Source organism: Sus scrofa, chromosome 6 (assembly GCF_054392235.1).
Source record: "Sus scrofa isolate SSC_HxYL_T2T_F1_AM1 chromosome 6, Sscrofa_HxYL_maternal_Yorkshire_Landrace_v2.0, whole genome shotgun sequence".
Classification (NCBI taxonomy): Eukaryota; Metazoa; Chordata; class Mammalia; order Artiodactyla; family Suidae; genus Sus; species Sus scrofa.
The window spans coordinates 46,893,466-46,909,799 of NC_139388.1; the positions used below are offsets into that span (position 1 = coordinate 46,893,466).

General features: G+C 47.9%; 1 protein-coding gene across 2 annotated transcripts in view; it reads right to left on the reverse strand.

The window, feature by feature from the left end:
• The window catches only part of RHPN2 (rhophilin Rho GTPase binding protein 2), a 70,692-nt gene that overhangs the window by 53,611 nt on the left and 747 nt on the right, over positions 1–16,334 (reverse strand). For both annotated transcript variants that reach the window (XM_021094286.2, XM_084960396.1), the window contains exon 2: positions 1,780–1,895. In XM_021094286.2, the coding sequence (XP_020949945.1) occupies positions 1,780–1,895 (116 nt within the window). The remainder of the gene's footprint in view (positions 1–1,779; positions 1,896–16,334) is intronic.

Consider the following 16,334-nt stretch of genomic DNA (forward strand, 5'->3'; position numbering starts at 1 on the left):
GCTGTGCTGTTGTGGCTGCAGCATAGGCCGGCAGCTGCAGCTCCAATTCCACCCATAGCCTGGGAACTTCCATATGCTACACATGTGGCCCTAAAAAAAAACAAACTGAAAGGAGTCAGCTCTGCCCCCCGCCCCCGCCCCCCCAAGCCTGGTCTTGCTCCCAAGAGTCCACTCTACTAACAGATTCTTTCTTCGCCCTTTTTGGAAAAAGTTTGTGCATACACAAAAGCAGGTGTACAAATTTTTTAAACATGTACACAGGGCATACTGTCCTATATGTCTAGTTTCCCCCACTTCATACCTTAGAGATCTTTCCTAGGGAACAAAAAACAGACTGTTTCAGACACGAATTTATCCCAAGTTTATGGTCAGAAATGCTCCTCCTCTATTTACTGAGTGCTCGGGTGAGCGGGCCCGGTGGAAGAGCACAGCACATCATTCATTCTGTGATAGTCTTGCGGCTCTTTTACAAAACGTGGTTTGGTGTATTTATTTTTCCCAAGTGCCTCCAAGCAGCCTCAGGGCTCCCTAAGGCCTCCAACAGTGAAGCTGACCCATTGGGAACACCCACAATCCATATCCTGCCAGGCTTCCGGATTCCAGGCCCCAGCAAACACTCTGCATCTCTTTCTGAGGCTCCAGGAGGAATGTGTCTCCCTTCGCCAGGCAGCAGGGTAGTGCCTGCCTCCATTCCCATGGCAGAAGGCAGCATGGGGCTGACAAGAGTGCCCCCTAGAACTCTGAAGAAGCAGAAAGTCTACACTCTTCCTAAATAAGAGGAAGCAGCGACTTGCCTTGCATCCTTGAAGGGTTGGGGGAGGGCTTAGAGCCGCCTACAGGTAAGGCTTCGCTGAGCTTTGTGCTTGATAAGTAACCATGTTGCCACCAGAGCATAATAATGAGTGCCCCAAGGGCTCAGGGCTGTACCAGCCCCTCTCTTTAGAGAGATGAACACTGGCAACAGAAAGTCCTTTCTTTCTTTCTTTCTTTCTTTTTTTTTTTTCAGTTATTTCTTGGGCCGCTCCCGCGGCATATGGAGGTTCCCAGGCTAGGGGTTGAATCGGAGCTATAGTCACCGGCCTACACCAGAGCCACAGCAACATGGGATCCGAGCCGCGTCTGCAACCTACACCACAGCTCACGGCAACGCCGGATCATTAATCCACTGAGCAAGGGCAGGGACCGAACCCGCAACCTCATGGTTCCTAGTCGGATTTGTTAACCACTGTGCCACGATGGGAACTCCCCTTTCTTTCTTTAGGCGGCAGCCTGCAGCAGCTTGATATGGGATTCCAGTTCCCAAATCAAGGACCAAATGCAGCCACAGTGGTGAATGTGCTGAATCCTAACAACCAGACCACCAGGGAACTCCTCCTTGCCTTCCTTTTCTTTCTATAGTCAACAAATATTTGGCAAGCAATGGGTCTAGACCAGACATGGGGCTAGCAGTTGAGAAAACAAACAGGTCTCAAAGAAAGCAGAGAAAACAAACAGGAATGAGATAATTGGACTTCTCCCAGCATTCTCCCATCTCCAAAAACACAGAGAGCCTCCATTATCTGCCCATCTCCAGATACAGAGGTAGCCTGCATAAAAAACGTATGTTTAATGTAACCACGCTCTCGGTGAGAAAGGGACTGCTCCAGGGGCCAGAAAGGAGGAGGAAACTCAAAGCTAAAACCAAGAGCTGAGAGAAAGCTGGCAGATGTGGAAGTTTAGGGAATAAACTTAGGAGAAGCCAGGCTCCCGGCTGAGGTGGTGGAGCAAGCAGACACCTACTTCAGAAGATTCTCTGCTCCTGTTCTCATCCGCACGGCTTTCAGGATCTGCTGGTTCAAGGCAGCCCTCTGATTCTGCAGTTTGCTCCGGCCAGTCTGGGCAAGGGGATTGCAACCCTAAGGGAAAACATGAGATGCCCCTTCAGAGGTCAGCCACTCTAAAAATGATGATGAACATGTCATACAACAGACAATGTTTTAAAAACTCACATTTTCTGAAAATAAAAGAAATATCAATATGGAAAATATACAAAATACTGAAAAGTATAACAAAAGAAAATAAAAGTTACTCATAAAAACACAATTCCAAAACAGCCACTGTGAGAATTCCCTGTGAACTTCCATATGCTGCAGGTGCAGCCATAAAAATTTTTAAAATAAATAAAAATTAAAATTTTTGAAAAAATAATGTGCCTGGAGTTCCCAATGTGATAAAGTGGAAACAAACCCGACTAGTACCCATAAGGATGCAGGTTCAATCCCTGACCTCGATCAGTGGGTCAGGGTTCTGGCATTGCTATGAGCTGTGGTGTAGGTTGCAGATGCGGTTCAGATCCTGCATTGCTGTGGCTGTGGTGTAGGCCGGCAGCTGCAGCTCCCATTTGACCTCTAGCCTGGGAACTTCCATATGCTGCAGATGCGGCCCTAAAAAACAAACAAACAAAAAGAATGTGTGTGTATATATATAAACTGACTCTTTTGCTGAACAGCAGAAATTAATACAACATTGTAAATCAACTATATTTCTTTTTCTTTTTTGCTTTTTAGGACTGCACTCGTGGCAAATGGAGGTTCCCAGGCTAGGGGTCCGATTGGAGCTACAGCTGCCAGCCTATACCACAACCACAGCAACGCCAGATCCAAGCCGCGTCTGTGACCTACACCACAGCTCACAGGCAATGCCGGATCCATAACCCACTGAGTGAGGCCAGGGATTGAACCTGAAACCTCATAGTTCCTAGTCGGATTCGTTTCCGCTGCGCCATGACAGGAACTCCCTAAATCAACTATATTTCAATTTAAAAAAAATGTAGAAACATGCATATGATGTTACTGCCCAGGCTGGCCCATTAGAAAAATCAAATTCAGGGTTTTTATTAGAGGCTGATCACAAAGACATCCTCGGCCTATCATGTACCAAAATTCCAGGCTCCCAGAAGGCAAGCAAGTATTCACTGTAAACGGCATAGTTTTCGCCATCAGTCTAGTCACTGTGAACCACCTTTATCATTTAGGGGATGGAGGGAACGCTCTAAGAGCCAGGTTCCCAGAAACCAGGCAAGGACCAACCCTGCAGCAGGTCTTCCTAAGGAAAGCAGCCTCAGGTCTCTGATGTTCACCCCTTCTGCACAGGGGCACATACAGGCTATCATGGTTTCCTTTTTTTTTTTTTTTTTTTTCTTTTTACAGCTGCAACTACAGCATACGGAAGCCCCCAGGCTAGGGGCTGAATCACAGCTGTAGCTGCCAGCCACAGCCACGCAGGATCCAAGCCACATCTGTGACCTACACCACAGCTTGTAGCAATGCTGGATCCTTAACCCACTGAGCAAGGCCAGGAACTGAATCTGTGTCCTCACAGACACCTGTCAGATTCTTAACCCCCTGGGGCCACAGCAAGAACTCCATCTTTTCTCACTTAATAACTCTCTCTTGAAAATTTCCTTTATTATGAAATGTTTCTCAAAATCATGATTTTTGGGGGGAGGGGGTGTCTTTTTTTTTTTTTTTTCCTAGGGCCAAACCTGCAGCATGTGGAAGTTTCCAGGCCAGGGGCTATATCAGAGTTATAGCTGCTGGCCTATGCCACAGCCATGCCAGATCTGAGCGGCAGTCTGCAACCCACACTGCAGTCTGCAACCTACAGCTCATGGCAATGCCAGATCCTTAACCCACTGAGAAAGCCCAGGGATCGAACCTGTGTCCTCGTGAATAGTAGTTGGGTTCATTACCACAGCCATGACAGGAACTAAAATCATGATTTTAATAATCACATAATATTACCCTTTTTATGGATTTACCATTTCCTTACAGTTAGACAGTTAGATTGTTTCCAAGTACAATTAATTATCTGATGCATATTTGTAAACATGAATCTTTATTAACTCCAAGTTTTTCCTTTAAGGTATATTTCTAGGACCGAGTTACAGGGGGTCTAACCTCTTTAAGCCCCCTCCCCCATGCACCAGCCAGTTATCCTCTAGGAAAGAAAGGCACACTATTCCCTGTCCCTTCTTCGCTCCAGCCTTAGGCAGGCACGAATCGACTTTCTGTCTGTATAGAATTGCTTACTCTGGACAGTTCATAGAAATAGAATCATAAAATGCAGTCTTGAGTGATGGGCTCCTTTCACTGAGCATGTTTTCAAGGTTCATCCACAGTACAGTATGTATCAGCATTTCACTCCTTTTTATCCCTAACACGCCAATGGGTATGCACTTTCATTTAACCCTGCGTCAGGTGATGGACATTTGGGGGTGTTTTCATTTTTGACTTTTGTGGATAGGGCTGCTTATTTGCGTATAACTTTTTATGTGGATGGATGTTTTCCTTTCTCTTGGCTACACAGAGGAGAACTACTGCGCTATCACGGTTACTTCTCTGTTTAACCATTTAAGGGACTCTCAAACTATTTTCCAAGGTGCTGTACTATTTTACATTCCCATTGACAGTACACAAGGGTTCCAGTTTACTACTATTTTCATTAATACTTGATACCGTCTTTTTTTTTTTTTTTTTTTCTTTTTGCCTTTTCTAGGGCCGCTCCTGCGGCATATGGAGGTTCCCAGGCTAGGGGTCGAATCAGAGCTGTAGCCACTGGGGTTGAATCAGAGCTGTAGCCACTGGCCTAAGCCACAGCCACAGCAACGTGGGATCCGAGCCGCATCTGCAACCTACACCACAGCTCACGACAATGCTGGATCCTTAACCCACTGAGCAAGGCCAGGGATCGAACCCGCAACCTCATGGGTTCCTAGTCGGATTTGTTAACCACTGTGCCACGACGGGAAGTCCTTGATACTGTCTTATTTATTTATTTATTTTTAATTTTTTGGCCATGGAGGACACCAGCTTGATTTTGGATCTCAGTTCCCAGGCCACAGCGCCCAAGTCCTAACCACTAGACTACCAGGGAACTCCCTTCTCTGTCTCTTTTTCTTGGGGGAGGTCACACCCATGGCATATGGAAGTTTCTGTGCCAGGGACTGAATCTGAGCCACAGCTGCAACCTATACCACAGCTGAGGCAACACCGGATCCTTTAACCAACTGTGCTGGGCCAAGGATCAAACCTGCACCTCCACAGCAACCCAAGCTTCTGCAGTCAGAAGCCACTGCGCCACTGCAGAACTCCTTTTTCTTTTCATTGAAAAGCATTATCTTTAATCTTTGCCTAGTTGTAAAAACACAGGGGTCTCATTCTCCCGATTTACATTTATCATTAGTGAAGGTAAACCTTTTTTTCATATAGTATTGACCACTTGAATGTCTTTTTCAGTGAACTGTCTGTCCACTATTTCCTGGTACTTAGACTGCAGTGAGTGTTTCATTCTGAAAAGTTTAACATCAGAAAAAAGTTTCCTTTTAAAAAAAATACAGTTGATTTTTAAAATTGTGTTAGTTTCAGGTGTACAGCAAAGTGATTCAAAATGTCTCCTTTTGGGAGTTCCCTGGTGTCATAGCAGGTTAAGGATCTGGCATTGTCACTGCTGTGGCTGGGGTTGCTGCTGTGGTGAGGGTTCTATCGTGGCCCCAGAACTTCCACATGACACAGTCTTGGCTAAAAAAAAAAAAAAAAAAAAAAAAGCAGTTTCCTTTTAAACCAATAGTGTTCCTTCCACCCCAGCAGCTAGAAGCCCAGAGATCTGAGTGGAGGCTCCATTCCTTTTTTCTTTTTTTGGTCTTTTTAGGTCAACGCCTGCAGCATATAGGAGGGGTCGTATCAGTGTTATAGCTGCGGGAGCCGAGCCATATCTGCAACCTACACTGTAGCTCATGGCAACGCTGGATCCTTAACCCACTGAGTGAGGCCAGGGATCAAACCCACATCCTCACTGATACAAGTAGGGTTCTTTACCTGCTAAGCCACAACAAGAACTCCCTCCATTCCTTCTTGAAGCTTATCTTTAGGTCCTGCCCACTGGCCTGGCCGGTAGTCACACCCCGGGAGTGGTTGATGGACAGCATTTGGTAAGAGGACTGCCCTTTCTCTCCAGCTGCGTCACTGCCATCACAGCTCTACACATACCTAGCCTCCCACACCTCTGTCTAAGCCACACCCACAGCCTTGACCCCAAGGAGGAAGAAACGGGTAATCTACAGCGCCAACCTTCTCAAGGATTCCCATATCAGTGGCCTTTGGACGAGTGGGTCAGAAAAGAGCAACGTTTCTCCTCCCACGGATTTCTCATTCTCCCATCCTAGCAAGGGTCCACCCACCTGTCCCCCCCATGCAGCTCCCGAAAGCCAAGCTACACAGATACTCAGTTATCACAGATTCAGTCTTAGCCCTGGGAACTCCATATGCCGTGGGGTACCTCCCCGCCAAATTAATTAATATTAAGCTAACAATATTAAAGGGCTAAAATAATTGCCAGTCTCTTTCCTTTCCACTTCCTAAAATTACCATGAAGGGCTGGCTCAATCTGACTTAAAATTACATGGTTCACCAAGGCCATGTTCTATTTTACAGAGAATCCTTAATAACTAATTCCTTTATGAACAGTCCCAAAGTTAAGATAAGAAGCCATTCCAGTTCACGGATAAGACCTCTGTCCTGCTCCCATACTTTATCCAACTTCTGTCTGGCCTGGAATTGCTACACCCTAACCAGCCCACAGATGTGGGGTCAAGTTTCCAGATAAGACACAGGAATGCTTAGGATTAGATTTGACTGAGTAATTGGACCCTAAACTACATTACTTCTTACTGACAGCTAGGAATGCTGGGCCTGTTGGAAACATCAGACATGCCCACAGGGCTATTTGGAAACTTCCCAAGGTCCTGAGAGGTGAGTCTGGGCCGGATGGTCAGAAAGACCCTCTGGCATCCCCAGAGGCTGCTAGCTGGCCACTGGGACCCGCCCAGGGTTCTCTGCTAGTGTGGACCCACAGTCCCCACCTAGGCCTTAGGGTTTTTTTTTTTTTTTTTTTTTTTTCTTTTTAGGGCCACACCTATAGTATATGGAAGTTCCCAGGCTATGAGTCAAATTGGAGCTGCAGCTGCCAGCTTACGCCACAGCCATAGCCATGCAGGATCTGAGCCACATGTGTAACCTACGCCCAGCTCACAGCAATGCCTGATCCTTAACCCACTGAGGGACGCCAGGGATCGAACCTGCATCCTTGTGGATACTAGTAGGGTTCTTAATCCGCTGAGCCACAAAGAGAACTCTCAGGCCTTAGTTCTTAATTGGTTCACAACAGGATTCAGAGCTGCTCCAAAACTGGACTGAGGGTTTGTGCCCGGGACCTATGCATGTCACGCCTGCCTGGCCTGGGAACCAGGAAGGGAGTGTGTGGGGGGGAACAAATGAACTGTCTTGGCCTCTAGGGTCACTGTCCACAAGTCCTATGGTGAAGTTGAACCCATCCACTACATGGAATCTGTCGGTTCCCTACACAGACTAAGGTTTGGGCACTGGCATCTGTCTCAATATGTGGAAAGGTGGTGCATTTGCCATCATCAAGAAAAGCAAGTACTGAAGTTCCCGTCATGGTGCAGCAGAAGTGAATCTGACTAGGAACCAGGAGGTTGAGGGTTCAATCCCTGGCTTCACTCAGTGGGTTAAGGATCCGGCGTTGCTGTGAGCTTTGGTGTAGGTTGCAGACATGGCTTGGATCTGGCATTGCTGTGGCTGTGGTGTAGGCCAGCAGCTACAGCTCCAATTAGACCCCTAACCTGGGAACCTCCATATGCCGCAGGTGCAGCCCTCAAAAGACAAAAGACACCAAAAAAAAGAAAGAAAGAAAGAAAAGCAAGTACTGGGAGTTCCCGTTGTGGCACAGTGGAAACAAATCCAACCATGAGGTTGCAGGTTGGAGCCCTGGCCTCGCTCAGTGGGTTAAGGATCTGGTGCTGCCATCAGCTGCGGTGTAGGTCACAGATGCAGCTTGGATCCTGTGTTGCTGTGGCTGAGGCATAGGCTGGCAGCTGCAGCTCCCATTCGACCTCTAACCCGGGAACCTTCATATGGAAAAGCAAGTATTGAGTGTGAGCTCAGCTCCCTCACTAGCTTAGTTGAAGAGCATCGAGCATCTCCAAGCCCACAATGCTGAGGCCTGGAAGATATGTTAGCTACTCAAGATGCTACAAGCCGTAAGGGTGGGAGCGGAAGTTGGCCCGTGTCCTTCCTGCTGCTCTGAGACTCCCCTGAGCAGCAGGAATTTGTGGCTTGCCTGCCAACCTCTAGACACCCTTACGTGTTTCCTGGCTGAGGGCATCCCAACATGACTGTACATCTTCCAGCCACAGTGACCCACTGTCCCATTCTCCCACCTTATAGACCACAGCAGTAGGGAATGGTAAATCTGTGTTCTCATACTTCCTTTCCAAGGGGAAAACATCTGACTCACCAGCCAGTTGGAAACCAAAGGCCCCAGCCCTGAGATTGATTCAGGGGGAGCACCTGACATAGGACAACCAGAGCCCATCAGGAGAGAGGCCTTCATTTCTCCCCCATCGGCCTTGAACCTCAGCAGATGTGAGGCTGAGCAGTTACAATCCCATTATCACATTGGGAGAGTGTCTTTCCCAAAAATCAAGCCACCCCAGGGGAGCAGCTGAGAAACTGAGTTCTAGTGGTAGCGTTTGAGCCCTAGATCAAGCCAGGCCTGAAGCCATTCCTCTGGACTTCTCAGTTATAGGAGCCAAATGCATTCCTTTTCTTGCCTAAGTCATTTTAAAAAAACTGATGTATAGGGAGTTCCCATTGTGGCTCAGTGGAAACAAATTTGACTAGTATCCGTGAGGACACAGGTCTGATCCCTGGCCTCACTCGGTGGGTTAAGGATCCCATGTTGCCTGAGCTGTGGTGTAGGTCAGACAAGGCTTGGATCCAGCATTGCTGTGGCTGTGGTGTGGGCTGGAGGCTACAGCTCCAATTCAACAACCCCTAGCCTGGGAACGAACCTTCATATGCCATGGGTGCAGGCCTAAAAAGACCAAAAACAAAACAAAACAAAACAAAAAAATGAAGTCTAATTTACATATAATAAAATACATAGGTTTTTAAGTACATAGTTCAATGAGTTTGGACAAGTATATATACCTGTGTAACTGCTATTCCAATCACACCCCAAATACCACGAAGATTCTGGTTTCTATCACCAAAGGCTTTTGCCTGTTCTAGAACTTCACATAAATGGAATCATATGGTGTGTATTCTTTTGCGTCTGGCTTATTTTGTTCCACAGTAAGCTTTGAGATTCATCCACATGATGAATCTTATCAGGGATTTGCCCCTTTTAATTGCTGAGTAGGACTCCATCATAGGAACATACCACAGTGTGTCTATCTGCCCAAACCATTTTGGATTTTTTTCCTTTTTTTTTTTTTTGGCCACACCCGCAGCATTCAGAAGTTCCTGGGCCAGGGATAGAACCTGCACCACAGCAGTGACTGGAGCCAGAGAAGCAATAACACGGGATCTTAACCCACTGTGCCACAAGAGAACTCCACCATTTGGGATTAGATTTTATGGTAACTGCAAGTCCTAAACTAGAATGAGTTCACCTACTCGCATGCCCTTAGTGTACGGTCAAGTTGTTCAGCTAGGAAATAAATACCTGTATTTAAGAGCAACATGTAGGCAAAAACCCAAGGCCGTGGATTTGGAAGAAAGGACAGTACAAGCAACCTACACATCCAGAGCCTGACAGTGGGAAGGCAGACACGAGGGAAACGAGCCGTCTTTCCTCCCCAAAAGGGGCCCCGCTCTAGGCTGTGCCTGGTGCCAGGCTCCCCCCGACCAGTGAAGCCCTTCCTGCACACAGCCAAAGATAAAGCTCACACACGTAGATGTGTTTCCAGCAAACCGAGGGCACAGTGTGAACCTGGGGTCTCCAGGTCAGGAGTAAGACCGAGTGAGGAGGGGCAACCACGTGGGATCTCCAGGCTAGAGACCCTCACACAGGGCACGGAAGAGTAGGTGCTTTTTGCTGCTTCTCTAGCACAAAGATATTTTTTCTCTTCCTTTCTCACTCCTTCATAGTTATGCAATCCTTCACTCAACCACCAAGCTTTGGGAAACAGAATTGTTTATGAGTTAGCCAGAAGCTGTCAACCAAAAAGCACAGAAATAGCATGTAATACCCTACAATACACGCATACGTCTAATTTAACTTTTCACCACCCTAGAGATTCGGGGCAGTTTGGATGGACAGAATCTAGTTTTTCTGCATCCGTAAAAATCAAAATGTGAATCTGGCAATTGTAAAGAGGCCCCCTGCTCTTCCAGGGTCTCTGCCAGGTGCCTCCCTCTGGCATGCTCCTCCATTCGCATGGGGGCAGGGGGTCACAAGAGGAATCAGCACTTAGCCATAATCGTTCAACCAGAGACTCCTTCAATCACTTGTACAAATCCGTGTAGGCACCTCCTGTGTGTACAAAGTATGACCACTCACAGTTATTTTCCAGCATGTTGAAAGAATAAAAAAGATTTACAATCAACAAAATTTCCAAGAGTCCTATTTATTTGCAGACTCAATGAATGACCTGTTAATTTCAACTGGTAGGAGGTCTGCACCAATAGCTTACAGTCCTCATCTGGAGGTACATGTGTGTGATATTGTACACTTTTATAATTACCTTTTTTAATAACAATGTATATTACTTTTTTTGGCTGCATCTGTGGCACGCAGAAGTTCCTGGGCCAAAATGAATCTGCTGAGGATCCATGAGGACTCAGGTTTGATCCCTGGCCTTGCTCAGTGGGTTAAGGACCTGGTGTTGTGAACTGTGGTGCAGGTTGCAGACGCGGCTCAGATCTGGCGTTGCTGTGGTATTCAACCCCTAGCCTGGGAACCTCCATGTGCCATGCGTGCAGCCCCAAAAAGAGGAGAAAAAAAAAAAAAAAAAAAGGTTCCTAGGCCAGGGCTAGAACCCTTGCCACACCAACAACCTGCAGCAACAGCAGTGACAACACTGGATCCTTAACCTACTGAGCCACCAGGGAATTCCTATATTACTTTTCTAATACAGTAATATTGGAGGGAGAAAAAAAAAACCCTACTTCTGAAGCTGCACATTTTGTAGTTTTTTGTGCCCTTTTCTCCTCTTAGAGTCCAGATAAAATGGGATTTTTCTAAGGCATACGGTCATAGGGGAACTCCATGGGCCTGACTAACAGGGCCAGAAGGACCAGCATCGTTCCGTCTTTCTGGCACTGCAGGTGGCAGACCTTGACCCAGCTGACAGCCCTTGCTGCCCGCTCTGCCACTGTGTCTGACACCCAGTCTGGCTGAGCTGCACCTGCAGTTCCACTGTCCTCTGCGGCCACCTCCAATTCAGCCTATGTGTCACGAGACACTAGTACCTGAGCCAAAGGAGGAAGTGGTGATCAGGCTAAAGCCAATGCCCTGTATCATCAGGTGGTGTCTTGGAATCCGTCCAAATGGCCCCAGGAGACAAGGGACATTTACAGTGTTACAGCTCATCAAGCTGACTCTCCTCTGAGTCACCTGAAAGTTCTGTTTCTGCCAGGGGACCCCTTCCTGGGCAGGATTCCGCAATGTGGGGAAGTGTTTGTCCACCGCGCCCTCTCGGCTGCTGGCGTGCACCCTTGCAAACCCTCACCAAGGCCATGATCAGCCTGGATCCAGCCTGGCCTTGAGGATCTGGCCCAGACCGTGGTGGGGAAGGGCTGGGAAAAGGGAGAAGGCAGTATCATAAGCCTTTACACCGCTCCTCCTCCCTAGACCACCCCCCCCCCAACCTGAGAAAAGGATTCAAGGCTCCAAGGGGAGAGGCCCAAACACCTGGATGGACAACATCACTACCCAATAAGATGGAGCGGACGAGCCCCCACGACCCAAACTGTGCTTCTTCGGACTCAGCCCAGCCCCCACACGTGTGCTTATAGACAACGCACACACGTGTCTAACATGAAACTACACCCCACTAAGATCAATGGTGCAGGGGACCTAAGAAGAGCTTCTAGGGTTAAAAAAAAAAAAAAAAAAAAAAGTCCTCCTCCTTCCTTCTCTGCTGCAGTCTCAAGGAAATCCAGAGTAAACAGCGACCATAAACCAGGACACTGTGAACTCTGGGGCCCTGTCCAGCCTGGAGGTTTCTGTGAACAAGAAACAAATTTCTCCTCCAGCTCTTGAGTAAAAACAATGGAGCTAAATTCATTTCAGGCCATTAGTGTTCCCAGAGGATGAAGAGGCAGAGATAAGGTCTCACAAGGCTGCACTGTGTACCGACTCTCTTCTTCCACAAGCTGCTAAAACCTTTCATTTAGGCTCTTTTGACAGCCCTGGGGAACAGCTTTCTTTAGTTTTTCTCCACCTGGTTTTCTCTTGGCCAAGGTTTTCCTGTAGGTTTTAGGACAATAGCCCCAGAGACGTGACCAGCTCTCAGGATGCAGCGTCTTGGAAACGTGTATTACTCTGTCTTAACTACAGGCCAGAACACACATTCTTCCAAGATTTGCACTAGGATAAGCATAAAAATTTGTTTGGGATGGAGTTCCCGTGTAGCTCAGCAGGTTAATTTTCTGGTGTTGTCACTGGAATGGTTTGGGTCACTGCTGTGGCGTGGGTTTGATCCCTGGCCTGGGAATTTCCACATGCAGCAGGTGAGGCCAAAGTGGAAAAGATTTTGGGAAAAGCCCCAATTGCACTGGTCATTCATTTAAGAAAGAATTTATTTAATTATTCTTATAGAACTGTACCTCTACTGAAGCAGATTCATGTAAAGAAAGAAAAAATTGAGAACCCAGAAAAGAAACATATTGTGACATACCAGAAAATATTCTCTATTTTTCGTTTCTTTGTTTTTAATTCAGAGACCCCGAAACTGCTAGCCCAGGAGGCCAGGGTCTGTGTTGGGGGTGTCCACACTCAACCTCGGGCCACACAGAGTCCATGTCCTCAGACTCTGTACACAAGACCAAGAAGACCCTGACTAGCCAGGGGGTCTCCCTCTCTGCCAATGATCCGTCTCACACATTCAGGGCCCAGGAACAATCGGCGAGTGGACTTCTGGGCCCATTAGTCTTCATTTTGTGAGCAAGTTGCACAAAACAGACTTGAAGCTCTAAATAAAGACCATGAGCTCCCCACTTTTTGCTATCTGGACTAAAGCAAAGAAGCTGATTCTATTCAAGCACGGCCTGAGCACCCCAAGAAATGATGCTTGCTATGAACTGCCACAAAAGCCATTACAAGTTCGGGCCAAGTGTACCCCCAAACTCAACAGCAGTCAGGCTAAGCTGTCACACAACGAAACACTTTCTGAATGAACCCAGCAGAATGGCACGTTCAAGGAAAGAGGAAGGGGAGGGAAGGTAGGATAAAGAGAAGGAGATTGAAGAAGTTTCACTTTAGTGGAAATTAATTCGGTCCTCTAAGTGTGCATAAAATACCTCAAGACAGGATGGGGCGGGGCGGGTAGGGGTCTGCCTTGGGGGCAACTGTATGATGCCCTGACTCTATCTCCAGGCTTGAGGTCCTCACTTACTGTTCCTGCTGGCACATCCAACATGTGCCCCAGCTGTTTCCAATCCTCACCTCCTGGGACTTCTCCAGGGCTGCTCTGGCTCCCTTGAGTCTTCAAACACCACCCTATCCTCATGTCTTCACTTTCAGTTTTAAAAAGGCTCTAGAGGGAGATTCCTGGTGACTCAGCAGGTTAAGGATCTGACATTGTCACTGCTGTGGCTCTGGTTACTGCAGGTTCAATTCTGGCCTTGGAACTTCCGCATGCTGTGGGGTGCAGCCAAAAAAAAGGCTCTAGACTTCCTCCTCATTTCAAACAAACTGCCTTCTCTCACCTCTACCTCCAGCAACTACTTTCCCCGCCCTTCTCCCACCTGTACTCCATCATACTGACTTTTGCCCCCAATTCTCTTTTTTTTCTTTTTTTTTTTTTTGTCTTTTTGCCATTCCTTGGACTGCTCCCGCGGCATATGTAGGTTCCCAGGCTAGGGGTCGAATCAGAGCTGTAGCCACCTGCCTACACCAGAGCCACAGCAACGCTGGATCCAAGCCGAGTCTGCAACCTACACCACAGCTCACGGCAACACCGGATCCTTGACCCACTGAACAAGGCCAGGGATCGAACCCGCAACCTCATGGTTCCTAGTCGGATTCGTTAACCACTGAGCCACGACAGGAACTCCCATGCCCCCAATTCTCCACGCACTCATTTACCAACAACTCCCTAAAAGACGAAATCCAGTATTTTCCAGGGCTCTTTTGACTTGTCAACTTCATCTCTCCACTTAAAAAGGCTCTCTTCTCTCAGCTGTCTTGACCCTGTCACCCTCTGGGCTTGTTTCTCATCTTTCTGCCTATCCCTTAGGTGCAGGAATTATTCCCTTCTGTCCTGTCCTTTTTCGCAATATCCCACCTGCCTCCCACACTGGTGTCCCCCACGGCCTCATCTCCAGCTTGGGTACTCTCGTGGCTGCCAAGTCCATGGAGTGGACTCCCCCCGCCGGGACCACTACTCAGATGTCTCTTGAGGGCCTCAAGTCCACTGCCCCTCCATCAGCCTCCTGGCTCCCCCACCACCGTGAGGCACCTGATCATCCACCCAGACACTGAAAGTGGACGTTTAGTAGGACTCCCATCAGCAGCACCTTCACACCATAGCTTGTCCATTAGTTCTTCCCGTCCCTGCTGATATCGCCTTTGCTCAGGCCCTCATCATTCCACCCTCCCTACCTCCAGTCTGGAGCCCCGGTTTGAGTTAGGGATGCAGGTCAGTGGAAAGGATGGGCTGGTGAGGCTGTGTTCACATGGTACTTTACGAAACTGACTGACAAGTCTTTAGTAGTCCGTATCAGCGTAGGACAGAGAGGATCAGAATTAACCCTCCCTGCTCCTCCCTGCCTGGCTCCACCATTGCTTCTCCCCCATCCCTCACCTACAGACCATTCAGCTTTCAAAGTGGTCTTTCTGTAACATAAATCTCACATGTCTGGTCCTGCATGAAACACTTCGATAGATCCCTCGGTTCCCCTTTCCATGCATCCAGGATGCAGGACCCCCAAATATCCTAATTTCCACTTACACCTCCACGGCCTAGAGGGCTCACTCACAAGTGCTCACATTCTCGTGCCTTCACCCAAGCTGTTCCCTCCACTAGAAGTGCCCTTCCTCCTCTTCCTCACCTGTAAAATGCACGTTTCATTCAAGGAGCATTTGTTGTAGGACAAACTGGCTCAGATCACACATCGGGTAAGGTTCCACATCGTCACCTTTTATTAGCCGCGTACAAAGAGCATTCTTTCGAGGAGGGCAACGAGAACGGTGAACATGACCAGGTCTCATTTTCAAAAGAGATGCTTCTGATTGCAAACCAGTGATTCATCTTACTTTGCACCCATAATTCTCTTTTCTACCAGCAGAGAAACTGCACCTGAGAAACAGTCAGCCCGGAAAGCTTTCCCCGCTCCCTTGCCATCCACTCTTTCTTATGCACACACACACCCCTTGGGAAAACCTGTTCTGGAAGACATAAACCTCACAGGGGTTCACTATCCCTCCTGCCTCTCCCTCTATCATTTTTCCCCAGATGCTGCTGTAGGTCCAGACCTCCACCTGTTCAGAGGGCAAACAGCTGGGGGAGGAAATCAATCCTAGAAGAGAGGCAGCAACTTGCTGGAGGCTACACAGCAATTTGGTGGGGGTGGCAGTCAGGCTGAGGCTCTAGAACTGAGACCTAGGGATTCCCAGGCCTGGCCTCCTTCTGCAATTCCATGGCCTGTGATCCTCTGTACCAAATGCCACACATAATTAGAAGTTATAATCCTGTAATTCCGTGATGACATCTTTTAACTTAAATACATTCTAAAACTACATTTTTTTTTAATGCTAAAAGCAAATTTAACCAAAAAGAATTTTTTCCAACTCTCTCCTCACCTGTTTGCCATTTCCCTTCCTGCCATCCCCTGGGGCCTTCTCCTCTTCACCAGAGAGCAAAGGCCCAAAGGCAGCGTCAGGGGAGCAGGAGGAAGATGCCAAGAGCATTCACTGACTGGATCATTAGGTTTGGAACAATTAAGAATTGATGGTTCTGTGGGAAACAGTTTCACTGCCCTGTTTATAATTACGCCCTCTGCCTTCGGTCATAAACGTTATAAAAAACAGTTTCTCAACCCACCCAGTCAAATCTGGCCAAGCGCCAAAAGCTATTTTTAGACTCATGGGGACGGACAAGAAAGAAGCTGGAAGGTGTCCCCGTGACTGCCGGCTCAAAAGCACCTTGCAGCCCAAGCCTTGCCACCTGTGGGCAAGTAGGTTGGGTTGGGATTGCTTTTGAGGGACTGAGCTGCGAACTGTTACCTTCAGGGCGGGAGGCCACGTTGTGCGCCAAGCTCCCACGGAGC